Source organism: Sturnira hondurensis, unplaced genomic scaffold (genome assembly GCF_014824575.4).
Source record: "Sturnira hondurensis isolate 20B ecotype Veracruz unplaced genomic scaffold, ASM1482457v3 Scaffold0014854, whole genome shotgun sequence".
Lineage (NCBI taxonomy): Eukaryota > Metazoa > Chordata > Mammalia > Chiroptera > Phyllostomidae > Sturnira > Sturnira hondurensis.
The window spans coordinates 9,699,242-9,725,823 of NW_028087485.1; the positions used below are offsets into that span (position 1 = coordinate 9,699,242).

Sequence of the window (26,582 nt, forward strand, 5' to 3'; positions counted from 1 at the left end):
GGTGTCTGATGCCGCCGCTTCTACCCCACGGCTTTGGTTATGCTCTGCCAACTGGGGTAGCGTACCCTGGCGTGGCCCCTCCTGGCCTGTCTCCTGACATTTGTGAAACTGCTTTGTAGTCAGTGCTGAACATGGCATTCCAGGGGACAGAGAAGGTCTGTGACTCTGTTGTTTCTCTCGAGTGGCTTTGTGTAATAATGGAGTAAAATCCAATTAATTCATATAAAACTGCCAAGCGATTAACTGGGCAGGCTCTGCCTATTGAAGAGGTGATGATATCCCCACTGTGAATGTTTTAAATCACATGCCTGGAACCAGGAACTAAACTTTCCAGGGAAATTATTCTCTTGTTGGTGTTTAGTTTTCTGGAAGGACCTACAAAGCTGGTAACATCACAGAACTATCATACTTAGGATCAGCCTAAGCTTGACGTCTAGGTATAGGGGTGGCAAGGGTGAAGGATAGAACAGAGTACCAAAGGGAGAGAAAAATCTTTCCTTTTTTTGGTGGCAATCTGGTCTCGGGCTGAGCTTGCCTTTGGCAGTCTCTATCCTCTCTTCCTTTCCCCTGTTCCCCAGGGCCAATGTTTTCGTGCTTCTCCTTCCTCTCCCCAGGACCTCTTCTCTGGAGTGTCCACCACACAAGACTACCTTCCCTTTGTGTTCTCCAATCCAAATGAACCCCAGGACAACCAGTTCACACCTGGCCTTTAGCCAGTCTCAAATAGCCATTAAGAGAGAAGCTCCTTGAACTAGTTTATACTAACATGGAAATGACTGACAGCCCCTCATCCTACCCACAGGAAAACCATTCAACTCAAGGAAATCTTTTCAGTTAGTGGGATTCCACAGGCAGTGGGCACAGAGAGCGGGGCTGTGTAGGGAGTCTCTGGCCTCAGTCAGGCCATGTCTCCCAGTTCAACTCACCTGCATCTTTACATTCTCTTCTGACCTGAGAAACCCTTTCTAGGGTCCCCAGGGGAGGACCTTGTAATATTGGAGGTGGGAAGAGGACAGGAGTGGTGGAATGGCATTTTTTTATACATGTGGGTCCTTGGCAAGTTGAGTTCGGTGGGGACTGGGAACAGTGTGTCTTCTAAGTGCAGCAGCTTAGGGGGGAGGGAGAGGGGCAGTGGTCGGAGAGGAGGCCAGCTGGACCAGAGTGTCGACAGAGGCTTGGAGGGCCAGGGGAGGGGGACTTGAATAGTGGGAGCCCCACTATTTTAGTGGAGACAATAGAGAACTGGGTTTGATTCCAGCCCATCACCTACTGCATGGGGTCCTGGGCCACTTACTCAGTCTGCTCATCTGTAAGTGGAGATAATGTCTCCTGGAGCCGGAATATGAAGCCTGTAGCCTGGCACATCACAGGGTCCGAGTAATCCTCCCCACTCACTGGCCTGTCCGTCCCTTCCCCCAGGTCATTGACAAGAACTCAGGTGGCTGGTGGTACGTGCAGATCGGTGAGAAGGAGGGCTGGGCCCCCGCATCCTACATCGATAAGCGCAAGAAGCCCAACCTGAGCCGCCGTACAAGCACACTGACCCGGCCCAAGGTACCCCCACCAGCGCCCCCCAGCAAGCCCAAGGAGGCTGAGGAGGGTCCGGCAGGCACTAGCGAGAGCCAGGGCTCCCCACTGAAGCTCAAGTACGAGGAGCCTGAGTATGACATCCCTGCCTTTGGCTTTGACTCAGAGCCAGAGCTGAGTGAGGAGCCCACGGAGGACAAAGGCTCAGGGGACAAGCGGCCAACCCAGCCCCGCAGGCCCTCGCCCGCCTCCTCGCTGCAGCGGGCCCGCTTCAAAGTCGGCGGATCCTCAGAGGATGTGGCCCCAGAAGAGGAGACCATCTACGAGAATGAGGGCTTCCGGCCATGTGCAGAGGACACCCTGTCAGCCGGGCGTTCCTCCCGGGACAGCGACTCCCCAGGGGGCTCCCCGCTGTCCCTCGCCAGGAAAAACTCCCCCAAATCAGACTCCCCCAAGTCCTCCTCGCTCCTGAAGCTCAAGGCCGAGAAGAACGCCCAGGCAGAGCTGGGCAAGACCCACTCCTCTGCCTCCTTCTCTTCGTCCGTCACCATCAACACCACCTGCTCCTCCTCCTCCTCCTCATCCTCCTTGTCCAAGCACAGCAGCGACCTGAAGCCCCGTTCTGCCTCGGACGCGGGCATCCGTGGCACACCCAAGGTCGGGGCAAAGAAGGACGCTGACCTGAAGGCAGGCCTGACCTCCTGTGCTCGGGCCAAGCCATCGGTCCGGCCCAAGCCATTCTTGAACCGAGCGGAGTCCCAGAGTCAGGAGAAGATGGACATCAGCACTTTACGGCGCCAGCTGAGACCCACAGGCCAGCTGCGGGGAGGTCTTCAGGGCTCCAGGAGTGAGGATTCGGAGCTGCCCCCCCAGGCAGCCTCCGAGGGTCCCAACGAGGGGTCCAGGAGAGGCTCAGCTGACATCATCACCCTCCCAGCCGCCACGTCCCCGGGTCCCACCAAGAAGGGGCCGGAAGGGCAGGCCGCCTCCTACACGACATGCAGTGCCTACCAGAAGGTCCAGGACTCGGAGATCAGTTTCCCCGCAGGCGTGGAGGTGCGGGTGCTTGAGAAGTTGGAAAGCGGCTGGTGGTATGTGAGGTTTGGGGAGCTGGAGGGCTGGGCCCCTTCCCATTATTTGGTGCTGGGTGAGAACGAGCCACCGGACCCCGCTGGCAAAGAGCCAGACGCAGTAACCACCAGGGGCAAGCAGGAGGGCAAGTCAGACAGCCTGGAAAAGATCGAGAAGCGGGTCCAAGCGCTGAACACCGTCAACCAGAGCAAGCGGGCCACGCCCCCCATCCCCTCCAAGCCCCCCGGGGGCTTCAGCAAGACTTCGGGTGCTGGGGCGGTGAAAATGAGGAATGGCGTTCGGCAGGTGGCAGTGAGGCCCCAGTCGGTATTCGTGTCCCCACCACCCAAGGACAACAACCTGTCCTGCGCCCTTCGGAGGAACGAGTCACTCACAGCCAGCGACGGCCTCCGAGGCGTCCGTCGGAACTCCTCCTTCAGTGCCGCCCGCTCGGCCGCCGCAGAGGCCAAGGGCCGCCTGCCCGAGCGGGCCGCCAGCCAGGGCTCAGACTCACCCCTGCTGCCCGCCCGGCGCAATGGCATCCCCGTGTCCCCTGTGCGCCCCAAGCCCATCGAGAAGTCCCAGTTCATCCACAACAATCTCAAAGACGTGTATGTCTCGATCGCGGACTATGAGGGGGACGAGGAGACGGCCGGCTTCCAGGAGGGCGTGTCCATGGAGGTCCTGGAGAGGAACCCCAACGGCTGGTGGTACTGCCAGATCCTGGACGGGGCGAGGCCCTTCAAAGGCTGGGTGCCCTCCAACTACCTGGAAAAAAAGAACTAACGGGGGGCATGGGTCCTGTCTGCCTGAGGGTGGATGAGGGGCGAAACGAAGACAATAGGGAAAGGGAAAATGGGAGGGGGGTGGGGGGAGGGCCACATTAAACCCTGCAGAAGGGGTGACCATGAGGATAATCTCCTCCGGGCTGTCCCTCAGCTGGAAGGTAAGGTCCGGTGGCGGGCCACCTTCAGCAGGAGGCCTGGGACCAGAGGTGAGACAGCTGAGCCCCATGCGTGCACCATCGGGACTTTGCTGGTGGGCTCAGTGCCATTGGGGACGGACGCTGTGAGAAACCCCAGCCATGCCGTGGCTGCAGATCTGGGGAAGATGTGGTTGAAGGGGCCTCCCGTGCCCTGCCCTGGCATAGCCCGGTTCCAGTTGCCAGCACCTTGTCACCAGAGGTGGCCCTTGTATCGTCCTCACCTGTCATTGTGAATTGTGCCTGTTGTCCAGGGGCCACCACCACCCAGCATGGGTGGTCTGGCAGAAGACTCCACTGGCTTTGGGGCTTGGACGCATGTCCTATGAGCTCAACCTGCCCCTCCCTGGCCAGGCCACTGTCAGTGTCTGTTTGTTGAAGAAAAAGCAGTTCCCCAGGTGCCAGCAGGGACCACCTTTCTTAGCCATCACTGACCGTGAGCAGAGAGCCCACGCTGCCTGGGGCACCCGTGGGGGACCGCCGGCCCGGTCTGCAGGGGATGGGCAGCACTGTGTGTCTCCTCACAGTCTGCACAGACTTCATTTTGGACATTTCTGGGTGCGCAGTTTTTGTGCATGTTTTGGGAGAGGTTTATTGATTTGGGGCTTTTATGTTGGGCCTTGGGTTTTGTTCTTATTTTAGGGGTTGTTTGGGGGCCTAGGGACGGTCGGCCTCGTGGGAGGGTAATGGACGGCCTTCCCTGCGGCACTCTCGCAGGGAGGTTGTTCGGTCGCGTTTGACATGCTTCCCCGAAGTCATTTCATTGGGTTTCCGCTGTGTGGACAGTTCTGGAGCTCGGCGTTTGCCAGAGGCACCGGGACTGGAGAAGCCCCGGGTCCCAGACACCTGAAGCCCAACCCCAGGAGGGAGGAGGGGCTTGTTCAGGAGAAAAGGTGGCTCTCAGGCCACTGGGTGACCGCCGTTCTGTGTACATTGTCCCGCTTGGGCAGGACTGAAAGCCTTACATGCAAACTATGGAGAAGCGGCCATCGCCCCGCTCCTGGTCTGAGGGGACCCCAGCTGGACAACTTGGGCCAGACTGGAGCAAAACCACCAGCCACCCCCCAGCCTGCAAGCGATGCCGCAGTTACCCAAGAAGGAGAACCCGGGGCCAGGAGCTGTCCTGGTCTTCCAGAGGGGCAGTGCCCCCGGAAAGATAGAAGTGAGAGAATCGAGTCCCTGTCAACTCTGGGTCTTGCAATTGTTGATGTTTCCAAGGGGACCTTCCAGAAGCCAAAGCGGCTTTCCAAGGACTCACCCTTTGCTGGGAGTGGATCTCCACACGTGCCTTTGATTTCGGACAGATCAGGCCTCACAGCCGTCATTCAGCTGCCAGAATCCCGCGCTAAGGGGTGGTGTTTCCTGCAAGGGAGGAAAGGCCCTCTCTCCACCCCTGCTTCCCACCCAGGAAGTACATGTTGCCTGAAGATGAGCATGGGGCCCAGCGTCTCATGCCCTCAGTACCCCATCCGCCCCCTCCCGACCCCCAAGGCCTTGCCTGGGACTCCCCCCCCAGCCCTCCTCCATCCCTACACTGATGCCTGGCAGCTGCAGCAGACTGCTCGTGTTCTTTGTTAAAGGGCCGTGGTGAGATTTTGTTTCCTTTTGTTTTGTTTGTGATTTTGTTTAAAATCGAAATTAGTTATTTTCTTCTGCTGGACAGTATTATATGGAGCAGGATGTTGAGTTAATCTGCTAGATTGCAGTACTAATAGTAGTGGTTTAGTGTCTTCCTATTAATATTATTTGGACTTCTTTGAACAATAATGATAAAGAAGTGGTTCATTATTTTTTTTAATTAATGCACTTTAATAAGGTAGAATGGGAAGAAACCCAGAGAGCAAAGTGCATTACTTAAAGATGCAGTATATACTTTTCTCATTTTTAAGCAGCACATATTTATTAAAAGAAAAAAAGTAATTTATGATTATTTAAAATAAAATTTAAAAGTAGAGTGACTGTCGGGTGAAAGGACCTTCCACGGAGCTGTCTCCCAGGGCGAGGCCCCAGAGGCCTCACTCCCCAGACGTCTGCACTGAGCCAGTTCGATCCGCATCGCGACGGCCAGGCCAGGAAGGCGTGCTGGGCGCACCTGCCAAGCACAGAGCATCTCAGTGGGACTGGGCCACAGCGCTCCCCAGCGCCTGTCTTTCCCTGCCCTTCCTCTGTCTGCACTGCCCTGAGGGGCTCTCTACCACCAGCAGGGCCCACATTCCCCCAGCTCCACACCCCCAGGACCTTCTCTCCTTGATCCCCAGTGCTCTAAGTGATGGTCATTAAAAGTGACCTCGTAGGTCACGCCATCCCATCCCTTCCTGTTACTGCAGCCTGAGGACAGGAAACGACTTTCCCAAAATCACATAGCTAAGTTGGATGGCAGACCCCCCCACCCCCACACACACACACTGCATCAATGCTTGCACTCCTACCCGCCCCCATTAGAGTTTATTGTGTGGTCATCGTGTTTACATTGTGGCACCCAGCCCTAAGGATGGCTGGGAGTTGCTCAGGCGTCCAGGAAACGTGGGGAATGCTGCCACCTGGTGGCAGCGTGTAGATTTGGGCAGTGAACAGGGATTGCCATGCCCCATCTTTGCCCCTCGCCCCTCACCATCACCCCCTAGTACACAGCACAGCACAAACCCTGCAAACTGAAAGAGAATATTAATACTTGAAGCAAAAAGGGTGCATGCCAGTCCCTCTCCAACATGGCCAGGGGATGCCAGGCCTCGTTCCCCTGGACGCTGAGCCCTCCCCAGGGCAAGAGGGCCTTCCCCTAGAGCTACTGAGCTGCTTTGTGATGTTGGAGGGTACTGCTGGGGGCAGGTGGAGGAGGGAGGGGCCTGTGGCTCTGACCCATCTGGAGGAAAACCAGATCGGACTCAAAAAGGAAAAAGAAAAATGAAATCTCAGCAGTGTCCAAACCTAGTTTTCCATTAGTTTCGATTGAAAATGTGAAATGACATTGTATGGCTGTATACTGCAACTTTAATCATAATGAGCCCTTCTGAGGTCATTATTGAGGTTTATATAATGCCTGAAGATGCATCATTGGTGCTTTTTCTTTCCATTGAGAGACTGTTTCTTTTATTACAAGGGGAAAACAATGTCTTCATCTCTCTGCCACTTTGTAACAGCGGGCCTGGCTGGGCTTCCTGGCCCCGCCATGCCATTTCCACTCAGCCAAGGGACCACGGAGGCAGCGGGAGGGAGCTGGGAGGGGGGCCCTCAACAGCAGGTGTGCCATCTGCTCCTAGCTGTGGCCGGGCCCTGCCTCACCAGCCCTCGGCCCCGTCCACCCCCAGCCTGGCCCCAACCGCCTCTGTTCCTCCTCAATCCTTCCTCTTGACGAAGGCATTATATAGAATCATTTTAATCACTTTCAGATGTTAGAGCAGCATATTTTACTGGCATTTATCCATCGCTTTCCTCAGCAAGGCATGTTACTACTCTTATCATCTAAGGAAAAAAGACAAAGGAATTTTGGTCAAGCATTATTTTCATATTACTAGTATTTGCAGAATAGGCGTAGAACTATTTAAGTTAGACCTTGGTTTGGTAGTTTGTTTTATTTTTAAGGAGGGGAAAAAGATAAGGTAACCCCTACTTTTTTGTATTTAACTAATATATTATTTCTTTAAGGTTACTCACTTCCCCTATTCCCTCCAAATACTTTGCATTCTCAATCGAAAATGAAAACAATCTGAGAGACAGGAAACGTGCAATATTATCAAGAGGGAGGCCAGGGCTTGTGGGGATGGGGGCGGGAGGTCCAGTGGCCCCCTCTGTTGGTAGAGGGAGGCAGGGCTACTGGGAGAAGTCAGAGCCGTGGAACAGACAAGCGGCCTTGTGGGTATTGATTTTTTTTCCCCTCCTGCCCTGCTTCCCTGGCAAGGTGGCAGGGGTCCCCACCAGCAGGCAGCCCCTTTTTCCGTTGGGTGCCATCCACCCAGAAGAAAGGGATTCAGGGAAGTAGCATGGGGCTCTCGACCTGTGGGGGCCCCAACCCGCAGAGCAGAGCAAGGACATCCAGAAACTGCTCCTTGTTTTCGTTTCCGTTTGCCAGCCAGCTGCTCAGAAAGAGCTGTCCTAAAACAGTCTTAGCAGCCCTCTCTCACCCCGTCTCCCGATGTTTGGGCCATGATCCTTTGGATGTATGTTTGAGTCTTTCTAAAACTGTGTAACCTCAAGTTCAGTTCATGGGCAGGAACCCTAGATGTAATCAGATCTTTCTGGGGAAGGCAGGTGCCTTCAGCCCTGTGAGATATATCCCAGCGAGACGCCGATGCCCACAGGCCTGCAGCTGGGCCTGGTGCTAAGCCCGGGCCACCCATTCATCTCAATGACTTCGGCCGAGGAGTGAGCTCCGCCTCTGCTCGACACCCCAACAGTCCCCAGAGGGTCTTGGAGAAGCATCCCAGGGCCCTACTCATGTCTCTGTGGACAGCACTGTCCACAACAGGTACCAAAGCGGCCCCTTCCTAACTTGGCACAGGTAGAGAGCAGCAGGATGGGAAGCCTCCGGGTTCAAGCCCTCGGAGCGCTGCAGAGGACACCCTCGGTCGCTCGTTCCCTCCCGCTCCAGTACCGTGCACTCGCTGCTCCGTCCCTTCTGTTTGGTGAACTTCCGTGCAGACGTGGATCTATGTGCCAAGTGGGACGGTGGCCCCGTGCGTGGGTGTCTCCGTGGAGTGTGTACGTCTGTGTAGAGCCTTTGAGAATCTTGATGCAGAGCTCTCTGGAAAGAGAACCATCCACATAGCTAAAGAATTAAGATTCCCTCACTTTTTTGAGGGCCGCGTGCTGTTGAGAAATTGTGTGTGTGTGTGTGTGTGCGCGCGCACAGGTGTGTGAGTGTTGATAATTTCCCACTTGAACTAAATAAAATGGGGTTGGAGAAGCAGAACACCAGGCAAGCTGTCTCCATTGTACACGTCCTTGGCATTGGGCAGGCCCCCAGGGACTCACAGCTTCTGGCAGCAAGTGTGTGTTCTTCACACACACAATTCTGGCTGGAGAGTGCAATGTGTCTTTTTTACCTTTTATTTTTTGTAATTATTTTATTAAGTATTTAGTTGGAAACTTCACACTGGCATTAACAGATCTAGCAGAAGCAGCCTAGGACATCGTCCCAGCTCCCACATGAAGGTGTGGGAGACACCACGGGGCGTGGGAGCACTAAGGTGCATCTTTTGGGCCACCACCTGCAGGCAGCAGCCTGGCTCCCACCGACTGCCATGTGCGCCAACCCCGGGGAAGCCCCTGTAACAAAGGAGCTGCTGGCCCTCAGTGCCTGTGTTTCTGAGGGCGGGCAGGCTGTTTGGAGCGAGAACCGGCTCACCGTGTGTGCAACAGGCAGCCGTGCGTGGACGTCAGCACCTCAGTCCAGACTTTGGGCCCGTCTGACACCATGGGAACAGTGTGGAGGGATCCCCCTCGACCTTACTGAGATTTTTGCCTAAATCTTGATCCCTGTGTAGGGTAGCGTCTCTGACTCTCATGCTGCATGATCAGAAGGTTGGGGTCAGTGACCTATTGCCTCATTTCAGGAAAAACAGTCCCACTGATGTTGACTTTCCTCCAGCAGTTTTGTCCTGTGCACCTGGGCTCCCAGCCGAGAAATTGGGCACGTTGGCGCTTACACACTGCGTAGAGTGCTCGACCTTCCAACGCCTGATCCCAACCCACCTGTAAGGTTGAGACCTCCCCCACCCCAATACTATCTTTTTAATCTTAAGTTTGCACTTGACCTTGACAATCAGCCCCCTCTCCCATCCCAGCCCTAGAACTCAGTGGCCTTAGAAAACAGGTCCCTACGCTAAAGGTCCCTCCTTTGCCCCCAGTTCCATCTGGCTATTGGGGCTGGACGTCAGGAGGTGAGAAAGGGATTGTGTTAAAGCAAAAGGATGGACCGAGCACGTTGGAAGTGAGCGAGAGGCACGTCGGCAAGATGAGTATGTGCACGTGTGGCATGTTGGGGTGTCTGGGACTACCGTCCTGTCCCTGGGAAGGCAGATTCCGGAAGAGGATGTCTTCTAGGCAGAGAGGGAAGTGTGAGAAGGCTGAGAGAGGGTTTGGAGTCTGGAGTTTTGTCTTTATTAAAGAAGGAAGCAGTCGATTCTGAATGTTGCAGGAAGGAGAGAGCAGGTAAGGAGGGCATTTAGTGATTCAACACCCAAAGCCCAGCCAGAGCAGGTTGGGGAGGCCCCAGGATTTGGCCGGAAGGGCAGCCAGAGGAAACTGCTCCTCTGTTTGCTGTGCCACAAGCCAGGTCCCCGGCAGTTTCTCAATGAATGGCCACTGAATTGCTTAGTGGAGAGGGGAGGTCACCAGCAACAAATTGTATTGGAGTTTGGAGGCTCTGGCTCCAGCATACTCATCCATCTCCCAGGTCCCCAGCTGGTTTTGCCCACCTTCCTTTGCCCAGTCCAGAGCTAGCCGCTCAAACTGCTTGAAACAGAGACTAGTGACCCAATGGGCCACTCAGTCAGGACTCACCACCCCCGAACTGGAGCCTCGGGGTCTAGGACCCCAGGGTTATTCTCAAGTATCCCTGATGACACCTGTGATTTTTCAGTTTGTTGAGCCCACCCCACTGGAGGGACTTAGAAGTGGGGGTCCAATGCGCACTCATCCGCGAGCACGCCCTTTGGCACACTGCTCGTGTTTATTTCAGAGAAAGGAAGGTAAACAGAGCCACCGTTCTTGAGTCTGCACCTGGTCTGGTCACGGAAGTCCACAGGAAGGTGGCATCCGACAGGCGTGGGTGTGAATGGCGGGCCCCGGGGTGTGGGTTTGTGGATTGCATGGCTGCATGTGAACTGCTCGGTGTATCTGGGCTCCAGAACTTGGGGGATTCCCGTGGTGTCCACTTGGCCCCTCCCAGCTCCTGCTGGGCTCCGTGGGAGCCAGGAGGAGGTGGTTCCCTCTCACCCCCCTCAGCAGAGAAACTGAAGGAAAGGACATTGAATTCAGTGCAGTCAGCCCGAGTGCTAAAAAATTTCCAGGATCCATGGTGGTGCTAAACTCTTTCCATGTTTCTAGTATTTTTAATCATGGGTTTTGTTTTTAATTGTTCTCATCACAAAAAAGCGGTGTCCTTGGGGAAGGGACCCAGCCCTTGACCTGCCACTTTCCAGGTGTCCTTTATCACTTGGACGGGATTTTCTGATCTGCAGAAAAACTCTGTCTTGGCATGCTTCTAGACTGTAAGATTTGGGTTGTTTTGTTTTGTATTTTGTTTATGTTTACATGCATCTTCTTGTATTTCCCTGAAAATTAAATAAAGTTTTTGGCCTTTTTAACTGAACAGAATCAATCACCTCTTAATTCTCCCTGATGCCAGAAACCACTCCCCCCCCGCCCCGCCCGCCGCCCAAGCTGAATGGCAAAATTATTGCCAGTGCAGAATGGACTACAGGATCCGGCCCCAGGACAGTGTGTGTGTGTTGGGGCAGGCAGGGCAGGCAAGTTCTCACCATTGCTGGTGAGACTCCTGCTCCAGCTCCTCCCCCTGCACCGCCTTCACCTTGGTGAAGTTTTCTGGGCTATGGCACCAGGGCTTTGAAAGAGATGCAGATCTCAGGGTCGGGGGCAAAGACCCACATCCAGCCGGCCTAGCTGGTCCCTCAGTTGAAGCCCCCCACCCTCCCCACTTTTGCTGGACTCTAGTACAGGGCTGGGCAGTCCTGATGTAGGCAGGGCACCCAGCCAGATGTACTCATCTAGCAAGTTTCTCTAAAAGTCTCTGGCCAGAGGCCTCCCTTTTCTGCCCAGCTGTGCCACCCATTTGGTAGAGGCCTCAGCATCCTCCAATGGGCACTCAGGTGAGGGGCAGGGGCCAGGGGTGGGGAGGCCCTGTCCCAGAGGAGCTCAGCACCATACCTGGGGACCTAAGGTTGTCATCCTTCCACTAGCCCCTAGGTGGCGTTGCCGGCCAGGCTTGGGCCCAGCTCGGGGGAGATGGAGTAAAGCAGGCCTCAGAGACTCCTGCTGCTCCTGCCCCAGCAAACACTGGGATTCGACATCCCAGGGACTTGAGGCTACTAGATGGCAGTGGTTTCTCCCTTTCAACTCACAAGGCTCACCTGGCATTCTGGACCCCACTGTCCAAGCACCAGGTCATGCTCCAGCCCCCTACTCCAGGGAGTCCACCCTGATTGTTGATTCCCTTCAACAACCAGCCCTCCAGCACCAATGCCCCCACTTCTCACTCCCTACATCTGGCCCACACACACATTGGTGCTCCCCCACCCCCACCCCGCCCACCACACTGCATAGCACAGTCCTTGGGCTGGTACAAATCACCTTTATTGACAACCACAGCCACTGGAGTTCACAAAGGAGGCAGCAGTCACCCCCATACTCACAGACAATGGGACAATGACTTCCTCTCCCCCACCCTCAGGCCAGGCAGCCCCTGCACTTAAGACCTATCCTTGCCTCAGAAATGGGACCCTTGACAAAATGAGGCCACCACCTCCCCCACCCCACCCCCACAGAAGGGGTGGCCAGGGTCAGAACCTGGGGAGACCACAGCAGAACTACCCAAAGGCCCATCCTGGCCCCCACTGCTGTCCCACCACAACACACGGCAGTACCCCATCACAGCCCCTCACCAAACAACTCCAAAGAGTCACACAGTCTTCCCCGTTCCCCAAACAACCCTTTCAGAGGTGGCAGCCGAGGCGGAGAGGGGTGCTCCGACCCAGCCAGGCGGCACAGCTGGTCAGTAGGTCGCCAGGTCCAGAACCCCGTGCTCTGCCAGCCACTGGGAGAAGCGGTCTCGGATGGATGTGAAAGGCATCCTGAGGGGGCAGAGGGCAGGGAGGCTGCAGGGAGACTAGGCCAAGACTGTTGAGAGCTGGCCCCAGCCCTTGGCCTATAAGGACAGGGCAGTCAGGGCAGAGGCGAGAGGCAGGGTACCTGAAGCCTAAGAGCAGGCGGGGGCACCCCCTCTCCCCAGAACCAGAAATAACCACCCAGAGGTGCTGGGTCCCAGCCCCTTCCCTCTCATCTTTCCTGGGGGTTGAAGGCCTAAGAACAGGCTCCCCCCTTCAGCCTTCCCAGCCTCCGGACGTGTCAGAGCCAACCGTGAGAGCCTGCTGCAGCCCAGGGAGGGGCACTCCATGGCTCTACGTGAGCCACCCATCCCAGGGAATCACGGGACCTCAGTTTGCCTTGATGTAAAATGGACACAACCTGCCAGGTGTGTTGTGTCCATAATTCCGCCCCTTTTTAAGGCGTTCTGACTAACAGTGAGCAGAGCTACCTGTGGACTTTCGGGCTAGAGTCCGGAAAACGCCGCCCGCTCTTGCCCGGCATCCTGCACACCAGGGCAGCACTTCCAGGGGCCTGAGGGCCGGGAACGCACCTCCACCAAAACTCCATATAAATAAATTAATTAAAGTAAAGAAAAACGCTGGCTTACTCCAAGAAACTTCCCTGCCGCCAGCCCCGCACCCTGGCCCCTCCTGGGGATGCCGCAGCAGCTCAGCCTCAGCCAGGCCCAGGCCCAGGCCAGCACTGAGATGCAGGAGGCCCGCCGGTCACGGAGAGCAGGCGCAAACCTGTTCCCAGAGACCCCGACAGCCCACAGACCCTGCTCTCCAGCCACACCAGGGGGCCAGACGATTGGGGCACAAAGGCTACAGCCAGGATGGGGCCTCCGCATCCCTGCCAGGGCACAGGGCCGGGGACTCGGAACCTGGGGCCGCCTGCAGCCTACACGCTGCCCACCCTGGGTGAGCGGGAGACGGGCATGGTACAGAGACTGCCGCTTGCCCCGGGGAAGGGAGCCGCTGGCCTCCTTTCCCTGGGGCTGCCAGGGCCACAGGACAGGGAAGAGGGAGAGGGTGGGGTAGGTCAGAGTAAGGCCGAAGCTCAGGGGCCACCTGCCAGGGCTGCCGCAGAGCAGGCTGTGCACCACACGCAGGCGGTGGGCTGCGGGAGCGAGCGGAGGCTGACGTCCGGTCCATACTCCACTAGCCAAGCCGCGTGCCCTGGCTCAGGGCCACATCTGCCCAGAGGGAGGGACACGCTTTCTAATTCTCACAAAGGTGCCACATGGGCTAGAGGGACCTCCTAGAAGTCGGTCCCATGTAGGGAAGGATTGGGACAGACTGAGACCCCAGCGTAGCCCCTCGGCATGAAGGGAAGAGCTGGGTGCAGAGAGAGGGAAGCAGACACAGCGTGGACTCCTTCCCTCCCGTCTGCTGGGCAGTCTGCTTCCGCCGCCACCTCCCAGCATGATACCCCTTTGCTCCCCAAACCTTCAGGAGTCTCAGGTTTAATGGAGAAGGAAGAAGAGTTTTCCAAAGTGGGGAAGCAGAGAAGGGCCCCTGTTGGTGTGCCCCTTGGCTGGAGCTGGGCCGGAGTCTGAGGAGGTGGGCGTGTGGGGTGGGGCACCGCGTTGGGCTAGGAGCTTCGGTAGGTCTTGATGATGTCCTTGATGGGGCGGCGGCAGATGGGGCAGCAGGCGTGCAGAGCCTTCTTGAGGCGCAGACCGCAGGCATAGCAGACGCACATGTGGCCGCACGTGTAGATGACCGTGTCCACTGTGTGCTCGTAGCAAATGGTGCACTCGTCACTCCACTGGCCTGTGCCTGGGGTCACTGGTGACTCGGGAAGGCTCACCGGTGAGTTGGGGGCCGTCCCTGGGTGTGAGAGGACCCAAGTCAAGGGGAGGCTTGGTCCGGCCCACTCCCAGGTTCACAGGGAGAGAGTACCCTGGCCTCCCGTTCCCCCGCCATTGATCAGAGCTGCCTGTCCACTCCAACGGCCCAGCTTCCTGCACCCAAGAGGAGAGGGGTGTGCTCTGGGAAGCCCCGTGGCTGGCCCTCCGCTCTCAGACCAGGGGCCAGGGTACCCACGCAGCAGTGACAAAGGAGGAACACAGATGGAGGGAGAAAGGGGGTAAGATCTTTTAAGGCAAGTCCCACCTGAGCTATCCTTTGGTGTTCCCTGTGTGCTTTAAAAAAAAAAGTCCTTTGGAGAATGGTACCCAGGTAGGGGACAGGATGGGATACTCTCCAGAAATCACCACCGAACAAGGGTTCACTGGGCCCATGCCCACTGCCCCAGGGCCCCAGCTCTGGCACAGAGGCGGCACACCTTCCTCAGCCAGGGTCTCGGGCCGGGGGTGTGGTACAGACATAACCAAGCCAGAAAGGCCGACCCACTTACCTCCAGCGGAGCTCCCCAGGGGTCCCGAGCTGCAGGTGCTGAGCAAGGGGTCGGAGAGGCGGCTGCCCAGGGCACTGGGCGAGGTTGGCGTGGAGGCGGGGGAGCACGGAAGTGATGGTATGCCCCGCTCGGCAAGGATGGTGGAGCCTGCAGGAAGGAAAGGAGGGGAAGCTAGCAACTCAAAGGCCCACTCAGAGAGAGCTCAGGTCTCTGCCCCGCCAGCAGGCTCCCAGGAGAGAACGTGGGTGCCGCAGTCTCACTGGGCTCGGGGCAGGATTCCACGGGCTGGTGAGGCATCCCGCCCCAGCACTCCACTCCCACCTACAAAGTGGGGGGCCACGGGTCCTCTGACATTGCCCCACCAGCAGTCTCCAAACAAGCCCCTGCCTGGAAGCCCACCTCTGCCCTTCGCCATGCATCCTTCACCTTCCAGGTTTCCCCACACCAGGGAACAAACTCACCCGCCTCCCGCCCAGAACCACCCTTCCGCCCTCCCCTTGCCTCGCCTCACCTCCCCCTCCTGTGCAGGGCCCTGTGCTCTCCGTCACTGGCCCCAGACACCGCCCACCTGCTCCTCCGCACTGGCCCCTTTGAAATGCCCTGCACCATCTCCCACACTAGTCTGTGCCACACTCCCTCCCTCCTTCCCTCACACCTCTCCCTCGTCAGCTCCTCACTCTCCCCACCCCTCCCTTCTCCCTCCAGTAAGCCCTCCCTGAGGGCCTACCAGGTACCATACCCTGCGTACACACAAAGCTGGGGACAAGACCCACAGAGCTCTTGCCCCCAAAAGCTAACTATCCAGAGAGCCTCCTGGGAGCTCACCTCAAATCCCCTCCTCTGCGAAGCCCTGGCCCTCCCCCGCCACCACAGTATTCTCCGTAGCACTGACCAGCCACGCACACCACATGCAAAGGGTCAAACAACCACAGATACTGGGGTCTGATCTGTCCTTTGGCCGGGAATGCAGCTTTGTTTCTCCAGGTAAACCATGAGCTTCCCGAGAGCAGGAAATCGTATCTGCCCATGGCACAGTGCCCTACATACAAGGAAGTACTCTACTATTAGTTATCTGTTCCAATCCATTCATTAGTCATTGTTTCTAGGAACATTCACTAGATATCCAGAGGATTTCTCTCATTAGTGTTAATAGTTTTCAAGTTAATTATTATCTCCTGTAGAAACTCATACCTCCTATTTGCTTTTCTTACCTTATTGCACTGACTAGCATTTTCAGAACAATACTGAAAGGCATCCCTTTCATATTCCCGACTTTAATGAGAATACTTCGAGTGGTTCACCATTAACTAGGAAATTGGCTACAGTTTTGGAGTCAAAGAACCAATAGCCTTCCATTCTCAGTAATACTTAGGCCTTCAACAAAGCAAAGCATTCCTCTATAAGGTAAACAGTCCCCTGCACCCACTGCCCTGATTTGTTTTTCTTTCGGAGTCAGTCAGGGTGCCCTAACGCCAGCTTGCTGGTGGAGACGGCCAATTCTCCAAACAGCTCAGGAACACTCCATTTAGCATATTGAATTCTGAATGATTCCACTTCAACGCCCATCTCAGCCACTTACCTCTTGAGACATTTAAGTCCCGATTTTCTTTTCTTAAGCTTCTTCCTTGCTCCAGTCAAGTAAGCCCTTTGGGCAACAGACGCCTCCCTAGAAAGCTACTTATCTATTCTTGGATGGCGCTGAGGCAAGCGCGTGCCCTGCCCTTACGTAATTTGCTTCGTCTGAGGAGCCGTGTCTCTGGTGAGTCTACCCAAGTATCTCTTTACCTCAGCCCAATTTCTGTCTGCACCTGAGTCCGATTTCTTTTTATTCCATCCTGAGTTTTCACCCCCAGCTTCCTTCCTTCCTTCCTGATGTCTTTCATCTCGCTTGTTTCTTTCCACTCTTTCCTGAGTTACATTCCCCCAATCCTAACTTCTTGCCACGCCAGCCGCGTTTCTTTTTAAATTTATTTCTAACGCCATCTTCATTCAGTCTCTGGAACAGAGTAGGAAGTTCCCACTGGTTGTATCTGATTTCTCACACACCCCTGCACTTGCCAACAGCATTACCTCCACACACACATGTATGCATTTAGTTGCTCACATGTGCCTGCACACAGCCAGCCAATCTTACAGTGTAACTCGTGCTCACACACACACACACACACACATACACGTTATCTTGCCTATGAAGCCTGCTGGGGTGAGGGGTAGGCTGGGGTCTGTAAGGCTCAGGGGTCTCCAAACTTGCCTAAGCAAACTTGCTTAAAAAATAATAAATCATATGCCCAGGACCTACCCAAGATCTATAGCACAGGCCTGCGGGCTGAATCCGGCCCTCCACCTTGGGTTATCCAGCCCAGCACCTTGTTTCTACCCAGCGGCAGCGCCAAGCTCTCACTTAACTGTTAAGGAATAGTTACATTTACACAGTCCTAAAGTTACATTTGGCCCTTTGAGGGCAACTTCGAGGCTGATGTGACCCCCAGTGAAAGTGAGTTTGATACCCCTGCTCTACAGGATGAAAATCTCTGAAGGTACTCAAGAATCTATACTTTAGTGGGTTCTCCAAGTGAGTCCAATGAAACCAGCCCAGTTTACTGCAAGCGATTAGCAGACCAGCATTTGGAAGGCATGGACACCTGCTCACTCGGGGGTAAGATTCCAGAGCAGGGATGTCCAACCCATAGCCCATGATGGCTCTGAATGTGACCCAGCACAAAATCGTAAATTTACTGAAAACATTATGAGATTCTTTTTGGTGATTTTTGTGTCACAATGTACTTAACGTGTGGCCCACAGATGCCAAAACGTTGGACACCCCCTCCTCCAAAGGGATGCTTTGTGAAAAAAACTGCTTGACCAATTTCTGGTCAAACTGGTTTCAGATAACCACACTGTAACCACCACCACTCCCTCCCTACAGATTCATACTGCATATTAAAGGCTCTGAGAAGTCCCGCTTTCTCATGAAATCCAAAGACCTACAGCCAAGATTGCTCTATCCAGCAAAGCTTTCATTTAGAATGAAAGGGCAGATAAAGTGCTTCTCAGATAAGGTCAAATTCAAGGAGTTCACCATCACCAAGCCCTTATTATATGAAATGTTAAAGGGACTTATCTGAGAAAAAGAAGATTAAAAATATGAACAGTGAAAGGACAGCAAACTCAGTTATCAACAACCACACCTAAAACAAAAGCAAACTAAGAGGAGAGCTAGATTGGGAGCAGAAACATAGAAATGGAGATCTCATGGAGGGTTAGCAACAGGGGAGTGGGAGGAGGAGAGTGGGGGAGAAGGTACAGAGAATAAATAGCATAGATGGAAAAAAAATAGCATAGATGGTAGGTAGAAAATAGACAGGGGAGAGGGCAAGAATAGTATGGGAAATGTAGAAGCTAAAAATCTTGTGACACATGGACATGAACGAAAGGGGGGAATGGTGGGGGAGGGGCATGCAGGGTGGAGGGGAGTGAAGGGGGGATGGGACAATTGTAATAGCATAATCAATAAAATAGATTTTTTAAAAAGTCCCGCTTTCTAAAAACTCTGTATCTCCCAAGCTTTTTTCACCCAAGGGCTCTTTTTCAACAGACAACTAACCCCCAGAACACTCCAGGAAACACGGCATACCCACCCCACATCCAAGTCTGTCCACTCAAACCCAGGAAAGCACAGCTCAGACTCCTGCAACCCCACTTCCTCCAAAGCCTTCTGCTCAGGGGTTCCCCAAAGGTCCCCCAACCCACCACTCTACACGGGCACTTGGCTAATGACACAGCAACCTCTTTTTCTTATTTGGACCTACAACCAACTTAAAGATGGAAGCCTTTATTAGCATTTGGGAGAAACGGAAACTGAGCCCCCAAAAGTTAAACGTTGGTGGAAACACTATTTTCTCTTTTGAAGTGGCCACCAGAGTGTGTGTACCTGGACTGTTTATAGCATTTACGTATTTTGGGGAATGTGTGTTCATCAGATTCTGAAAGTGAAACTCAAACATCCAAGATCCTCTCCCCACCCCAGGGTGCATCTGGTGAGATGTGAGGATCATGGAGTCCCACCCAGAACTCATTTCAGTGTCTGTGGCTCCTTGGCAACTCGTCATGATGGGCTGGCCCCTGTGTTTCCCTACCGATCAGGCCCCTCTTCCAGGAAACACTCGATGCTGGATGTGTTGAGGAGGAGAGGGGAGGCCAGGGGAGGCCAGGGGAGGCCAGCCTCGGGGTACTGTCAAGGCTGGCACGTGGCTGGGGGTACTCACCAAGGAGGCGGATCTGCGTGATGGCCCCATGCAGACCGAAGAACATCCAGAGCGGCTGCGAGGCGTCCACGCACAGCTGCATGCCCGCAGCAACGCCATTGTGGCTAAGGTGCAGCTCGCCATCAGGGTTGACCACCAGGCCCAGAATGTCGCCGCTGTGCAGGGGCCCGGGGACACGGCACACGGCCCAGAACTCCTTGCGGTCCACCAGGGCCTCAGGGCTGAAGGGCAGGTCGGCAGGCCTCAGCGTGCCGGGGTCGCACGTGGTGACGCCAAAGGAGAGCGCGCCGGGTCGTGCACCGCTCGAGCGCGTGACCTTGATGAAGATGGTCTCGGCCACGCGCACCGGCCGGCTGGTGAAGACGAGCGCGCGCTCGTCGCGCCCGTGCTCCAGGCGCGCCACCGTCTGCTCATCCAGAATCCGGACGTGCGCGCCGGCGCGCAGCGCGTGGAAGCGCAGGTCGCCGTCGAGCTGTGCTGGGAGAGCGCGGCTGTGCTGAGAGTTGAGCGAGTTCTGCGGGATGGGGCAACCAGGGGCCGGTGTGGCCTCGTCGCCTTCCCCCGCCGGCACGTTGAGGTCGCACAGGCTCACGGACAGGCGCGCGTCGTCCGCCTCGCGCCGCAGCGACGGCCTCCGCAGGGCGGTGAAGGAGCGCGGCCGCAGGCAGTCGGGCAGCACCAGCTCGCTGTCTGTGACCAGGGAGGGGAGAGACCGGCACCATCAGGCGGGCCACGAAGGAGTCAGTCTCCATCGCCTGTGCCCATCCTCCAACCAGCCTTACAAAACACTGGACTTTTAAAGGCATTGAAAATGCACAGGACTGAGGCACAAACGGGCAACCAAAGTTGTGCAGAACATCTGCTTGCTTAAGCAAAGGATTAAGGCTAGAAAGAAAGACACCGAAATTGAAAGCAAGGGTTTTGAATCCTAGCTCTAGAAATCACCTCTTTCTACAGGCCTCCGTAGACTTTGCCTCTCCCCTCAACCAGGAGGCAGCAGAAGACAATAGCAGGGGCCTAATGGTCACAAGGGCTGCACCTCCGACAGGCTAAAGATAACATCTCGAAGTAAGTTCTGTTTGAGCTCCAGAGCCCTAAGGTGGAAACACCTCCTGGCTACTTTTCCATGAAACTAGACAGAGGGATGCCAGAGCCAACCTCAAAGTCGTTGACCTCAACGCTGTTGTCAAGACCTGAAGGAAGGATTTACTGCATTTACCTCACTTTCGACCAATCAGCTTCCAGCACAACCTGGAACAACCCCACCACCACCACGAGCAAGACACACACACACACACACACACACACACGCCCTGACTTGTGATTTTTGCCCTATACAATCTGTACCTTAGACTCCACTGGGGAGCTGGGTCTTTAGAGGATTACCGACTCACAATTAAACTTTTTCTTTCTATACTACGAACTCCTGCTCATGCATTTCTTTTGGGCCACTGCGCACAGAGGGACTCAAATACAGGGGTCCTGGTAAAAAAAATATTAGAAAACATGATGGCTTCTAAATGGTACGCTTATAAAAGATATTTTTACAATTTAACTCCTGTGGCCCTCTCTCTTTATCCTCGGCAACTAGAACAGTCTGAGCACTTCGCAGGCAAGCAGTAAATAAACGTGTTGAATGCGCTGCTGACAGCCCTACTTTGCATAATTGTCTCATCTTGTCCCGGCAATTACCTTTTGAAGTTACTGTTGCCACATAAGGACACTGCAGCTGAGAGAAATTGAGCAAATTTATCCAAGCTATCCTTTTTGAAAGTGACTTAATAGGAAACCAAAACCTGTCTCTTTTTAATCATACAAGCCATACAGAGTGCATTTTGTAGAAAAGACAGTTCAACAAAAAGGAAAAATAATTGCTTGTCAACCCGCCATCCAGAGAAAAATACTATGAATATTTGGGTGCATAACCTTGCCGTCTTGTTTTTTTTAAATATAATTTTTGCTTACATTTTTAAGACAAAAATTGAATCATGCTACCAAACACCTGTAGTTTTTAACCTTGTATGGGTATCAAATCCCTTTGAAAATGTGATAACTCTGACCTATGTCCTCCATAGAAAACTGCACATTCTCCCTAGATTTTGTGGATAATTTTAGAGCATCTGTGAATCACATAAAGCCGTCCACAGGCATAGACTCCAGACTAAGAACACTGCTATGAAGATTTCCTTTTCAAAGCTATCTTTTCTGCTCATTATGTTGTGAATACTTTTTCATGCCAATGACTATGTTTCTAACACTATGTATATATAGTTTTTAATCCTCACCAAAGATATGTTTTTATTGCTTTTAGAGGGAGAGGAAGGGAAGGAAAGGGGGAGAGAGAGAGAGAGAGAGAAAGGGAAACATCAATGTGAGAAACATCAACCCGTTGCCTCTGGCACACGCCCGGACTGGGGATCGAACCTACAACTGTGTTTGGTGTACGGGCAGACACTCCAGCCAACTGAACCACCCGGCCAAGGCTAACACCATATTTCTTTAATGGCTGAGTCACATCCAGCTGTGTAAAGCCTGTGGTTTATAGTGAAAGTCCTCGTGAACGATGCATCCTGCCTGCATTTCGTCCTCAAAGCTTCCCCTGGAGGTGTTCCCACTGCTCAGATGAAGCTCAGAGGCATCGTGTGCCAGGGGCCAAGAGGCACATCCAGGACTGAGGAAGGTCCGTCCGACTCCCGATGCCAGTCTTTACTTCAGGCCCTTCTTTTTACCGAACCCCTTCAAGTGTGGGAGTGCCCAAATCTGGCTAATGCCACCATGGGCCACATCATGGGCCCACCCCCCACAGGGAGTCTTTTCTCTGAGCCTCCCCATGGGAGGAATCGGCTTTCTCTCCAGGAACTTGGTAAGGATGGCTGGGGTGCTCGGCGTGAGAGCAGAAGTTGGGGGGCTAGACTGGTATGGCTGGCAGAGGCCAGGACCCAGCTCTAGCTGAACCTAGAGACAGTCTCTGAGGCCTCCCTATTTTTGTCCTCTCCCAACCAGCCCCCTGCCCCTTCCAGGGACAGTGGGGTTTGGGCTCCAGCAAGGAGAGGGTGCCTGACCCTCCCCTAAGTGCCCTGTTTCTCTGGAGAAGCCTCTTGGGGCCTGGCTGGTTGGGATTTCCCAGCATCGTGCTTGGCAAGGAGAAGGGAGCCGACCGGAAAATGCGATTATTCCAGGGAATTGACCCTGTGACAGTGAAGGTGCAGACAGGCTAGGGGGCTGTGGAGAGGCAGAGGCAAGGGGGGCCTGAGCAGGAGGGGGAGGCACAGGAGACAAAGTGGAGACCTAGGGAAGGCTGTGGGTTAACCTGGACCACAGGGAACACGCCCTGCTCCCCAACCCCTCAGGGATTCTAGACAGTGGCCTCGAGGACTCCAGAGGGTTGGAGACAGGGAGGGGAAGGGACAGGGACAGTGGAGTGAGGAGAAACAAGGGCTCAGAGATGCCCAGCCAGGGCCTAAGGGAACAAGGCTGTCAGAGGGGCCCCCACACATGGTACCCCCACACTCCTCTCCCCGCCCCCACACACTCAGGACAATCAGTCGGAGCCCATGGAGCACGGCAGACCCTCAAAACAGAGTCTGAGTGAGCCTGGGTGTGCATTATCCTGGTCTCTTCCCCTCCTACCTGAACATGGGGTCCCCTTCCACGGGAATGTGCCCACTGCTGGGTGCTCACTACCTCCCAGGCGACCTGTGCCATTGTTGAGCTCCTCTGACTTTAAAAAAGTATTTCCTTCTCTTAAAACTAAAATGCACCTCCTTGTATTTATACCCACTGCTTTAGCCCCACACTGAAAACAGCTTTCTTCAGGGAGTACTCAGAGTCCTCACACAGCCTTCCCACCTGTCAGACAATGAACAGAGCCGGACTCCGGACTCCAGAGGTACCCTGACAGCTCAAAGCAGTGTGGCCACCACCTCCCTAGATAAATGCACTATACTTCTAATAACGCAACCGAAGAGTAGTTCAGGGTTTTTAGTAACCAGTCTCCGTATACTGGGAAGCAAGGGAGGGGCATAAGTGCAACAACTTTGAAGTCAGCAGCTTGGGTTCAAATCCTGGCTGTGCCATTTCCTAGCTGAGCAGGAAGGAAGGGAGACCAGCATTTATCGACTGGTACAAAGTCTGTTCTCACACTCCCCTCAGAAGGGATGCTGCGAAGATGAAGTGGAATAAGGCCCACGGGGCACCTAGTAGGTACCTGGCACACAGTAATAATCACTAGGTTAAAACGAGCCACTGTTATTATCATTTACATGCCAGGCAGCTGAGAAGAAAGCACATGGGCTCTTGGGGGAGGCAGGATGGGTTTCAATGTCCGATCCAGCGCTTGGCAGTGGCCTGTGGGTGAGCAGCCTTCCTCCTTGGATCGCTCACAGAGAGGACAGGCATGACGATACCTGCCTCTCGGTGTTAGCACAGGGGTCGGAGGTAGCGTGGGAAGCCCCTGGTTCCTGGGTACTGGAAAATTTCAGGTATTAGTGTTGGCTCAGGTCGAGCTTGCCAACCAAAGTCAGGTCCACTTGCACGCAGGCAATGAACTTTTTGCACCCAAATGCCAGACTTTAGAGCAGTCACCATGGCACCCAAGACAAAAATCACTGAATGACCTCACCGACTAAAGACCAGGAAGGAGAACCTACCAGGGGAGATTTAAGGAGAAAGAAGAAAAGGAAGGGGAAACAATGGGGGATGGAGAGAAAGGAGAAGAGGCCGGAAAATGTTGGCTGTGCTTGAAAGAGCACAGGAGTCAGGAGATGCTGGGAAACAGCGAAAAACGGAATCCCTGGGGCCAGTGCCCAGCCCGACCACGTCTTCTCTCCCATCCCCTCCACCCCTTGAGGTCAGCAGCAGCTGCAGGCCACCAGCAAGCTCCAAAATAACCACCCATCGGTGTGCCCAGCTGCGCCAGGGCCCTGAAATAGATGAAACTTGAGACCCAGGAGCGGGTCAGAGCCCCCTCCAAAGGAACAGCCAGGGTCACAGCTCTGTGAGCCGACACCAAGTGAGAGGTCAGGGAAGGGTCCCCACTCCCAAAGCTGGGGGAGAACACCATGGGACCAACCGCAGCCCAGGACTGAGCCCTGGGAGACAGCATGGAAAAACCAGACAGGCAACCTATAACCCCAAGCAGTGGGATGGCCCCACATTTGGAAGCAACAAGTTATGTAATCTGTGCCTGGAGAGCACGGTTGCCTACTCTGGAGGTTTTATGATGGGGGGAGGGGTGGGAGAAGCTACTAAGCTGGCCCCCTCTCCTGTCCCCTTTCTCAGGAAGGCATTTGCTCGTCTTCAGCTCCTGCCTAATCTGGTGCCTGGCGGTGGCTCTGCAGACCCCCTGGGCAGGGCAGAAACAACCAGGTCCTGCAAAGGGCAGGGAGGCCTGGGCCAGGGGTTTGCTCACCTCAGGGTGGCACACAGGGCACCCACTCACTGACCCACAGTGCGCCTGAGCCTGGGCAGGGGTCCGGGAGAGAGCCAATAGCCCTTAGATGGTTTGAAGCATGGAGGCATGAAAATACTTGAATATAATTTCACTACAAAAATTCTTAGATTCTCAGGTTAGACAGGACCTTAAAGAAGAGGAGGAAACCTATTTCTCTCTGCCAAGTTCTCACCCAGCTTTGGCTAGAATACCCCTAGGGACAAGAAGGTCACCACCTCCCTATCTCTGAACAACGATGACTATTTGAAAACCTCTCCTTGCATGGGTCCCTGTGTATCCTGTATCTACCCCTTGGGGCCTTCTTCAGAAGAAAAATGAGCCTTCTCCTCTTTAGGATAAAGACCCCTTTTAGGATCAACATCCCTCTCCAACTCAGGCTGCAGTCCTCCTTCCTGTTTCAGGGTGAGTCAGAGACAGCATCTTGGAAAAAACAAAACCTGACCTGGGCCCTGAAGGACAAGAGGGTTTAGACTGACAGACAGAAGTGAGAGGCACTCGGGTGGGAACGCATGTGAGGGAACACCCAGACAGCATGCCGAGCAAGGCTGGTAGTGAGGAGAAAGGAAGGGAACGGAGAAGGGGCAGGCAGAGGGCACTAGGGCCGGTGCTCACCCAGACCCTCCTGCCCTCCCACACGTTGAGGGCCAGGGCAGGGTGACAAGGGCCTGGGCACAGGTGCAGGGGGCCTGGAGGGGCCGGCAGCAGCCAGGGGAGCAGAGCCTGCCGTCAGCCTGAGCCTTGTTTGTTTAGATTCTCACGTCAAGAGCTCTGGATAATCTTTAACTGCGGGTCAGCCGGCAGCCTCCCAGGCGGCTGGCGGGTATCTCCTGACCCTTGTTTGGCTCCATAAACATCCTCCTGCCGACCTCCATCTGGCACCAGGGCAGGGGAAGGAGCCGCGAGGGCAGGTGTGTGGCTTGGGTGTGCGAGGCGCTCTCCACCCCCCTGGGAAGTACCCTGGAACCCACACTCACCTCACCCCTCTCCACATAAAAACACAGAAAGCTAAGAAAGAAAAAAATCCCCCCACACTTTCTGAGGCTCACAAAGGAAAGGAAAGAATGTCCCAGAGTCACAGACTCTTAGATTCATAGAATCTGCAAGCCCCAGAATCTTAGATGCAGATGTATAGGTTCTTGGAATGATCGGGTCTGGTGGTTCTCAAACTTTTTTTAAAGCAGCTGAATCCTTTTGTCCAGCGGAGCCAAAAGCTCTTCTTGAAGCCTAAGAGGTGGCCATAGAGCCCCACCACTCGGCCCCCAGAGAGGGGCCTCTGTGGACCCCAGTGTTCCAAGGAACCAGCTGGGGAACCATCAATCTCGGCCCAAGAAATAACCTAGCTTTCATGCTTCGACTTTCGTTCAGCCATAGGGACTCGGTTTTAAGGCTCCCTCTGCCAGTGAGAGAACTGGCTTGGGGATTCGTCTGTTGTGGTGCGTGAATTAGGTGTTCCATCGTAACCTACAGACAATAGCCTTTCCCACTTGTGTCCGCATATCTGTGAGCCTCACAGACTCCCTGCGACGTAAATGGTGTGTGATCATTATGCACAAACAGCAGGGGAGGTGGCTGAGACACAGAGAAGCTGAGGGACTTGCCCAGAGCTACTGAGTGGCCGAGTCAAGTCTGGATTCAGCCAGGTCGCCCGCTTCTGAAATGGGGGCTTGGTCCCCACGACTGCCAGGCCCCGGCCCCTCTTCCACACACACACCCCACCCTGGGTGCCCCAGCTCTCTCCAAGGTCCCCAGAACTCAATCTTGAGCCAAAGAGAGACTAGGTGGAAATGTGAAATTGCCATTTCTGGACATCAGAAACAATTCAACTTTGGCAGTGATATATGGTTGCGCCTTATATATTCATTACGGCAGCAAACTAGAGTACACCATGAACAGCAGAACCAGATAAAGCCCTTGGGTGCCTTCGGGGAACCGCAAGATAGGCAGCCCAGCCCTCACCACTGAATCAGGACACTGGGCAGTCTAATGGCCCTCTTCAGCCAGGCTGGGCCCCTGGTGGCCTGTCGGTACCTAATGTGCACAGCTGATCCCTGGTGGTCTGGTTTGCACTCTCGTAAGCTCTACTCTAGATGACAAAGGAGGT

At 54.7% G+C, this 26,582-nt stretch overlaps 2 protein-coding genes across 6 annotated transcripts in view; one reads left to right on the plus strand and one right to left on the minus strand.

Moving 5' to 3' along the window:
* The window catches only part of SH3PXD2A (SH3 and PX domains 2A), a 225,695-nt gene extending 215,039 nt beyond the window's left edge, over positions 1 to 10,656 (plus strand). For all 5 annotated transcript variants that reach the window (XM_037064009.1, XM_037064010.1, XM_037064012.1 and 2 more), the window contains one exon: positions 1,420 to 10,656. In XM_037064009.1, coding sequence (XP_036919904.1) covers positions 1,420 to 3,384 — 1,965 coding nt within the window. In that variant the 3' untranslated portion in view covers positions 3,385 to 10,656. The remainder of the gene's footprint in view (positions 1 to 1,419) is intronic.
* A 1,216-nt stretch (positions 10,657 to 11,872) lies between these two features.
* Positions 11,873 to 26,582, minus strand: part of NEURL1 (neuralized E3 ubiquitin protein ligase 1) — a 76,350-nt gene continuing 61,640 nt past the window's right edge. The window contains exons 4-6 of the mRNA XM_037064014.1: positions 19,030 to 19,719; positions 14,765 to 14,911; positions 11,873 to 14,235 (exon numbers count right to left, since the gene is read on the minus strand). Of these exons, the coding sequence (XP_036919909.1) occupies positions 13,997 to 14,235; positions 14,765 to 14,911; positions 19,030 to 19,719 (1,076 nt within the window). The 3' untranslated portion in view covers positions 11,873 to 13,996. The remainder of the gene's footprint in view (positions 14,236 to 14,764; positions 14,912 to 19,029; positions 19,720 to 26,582) is intronic.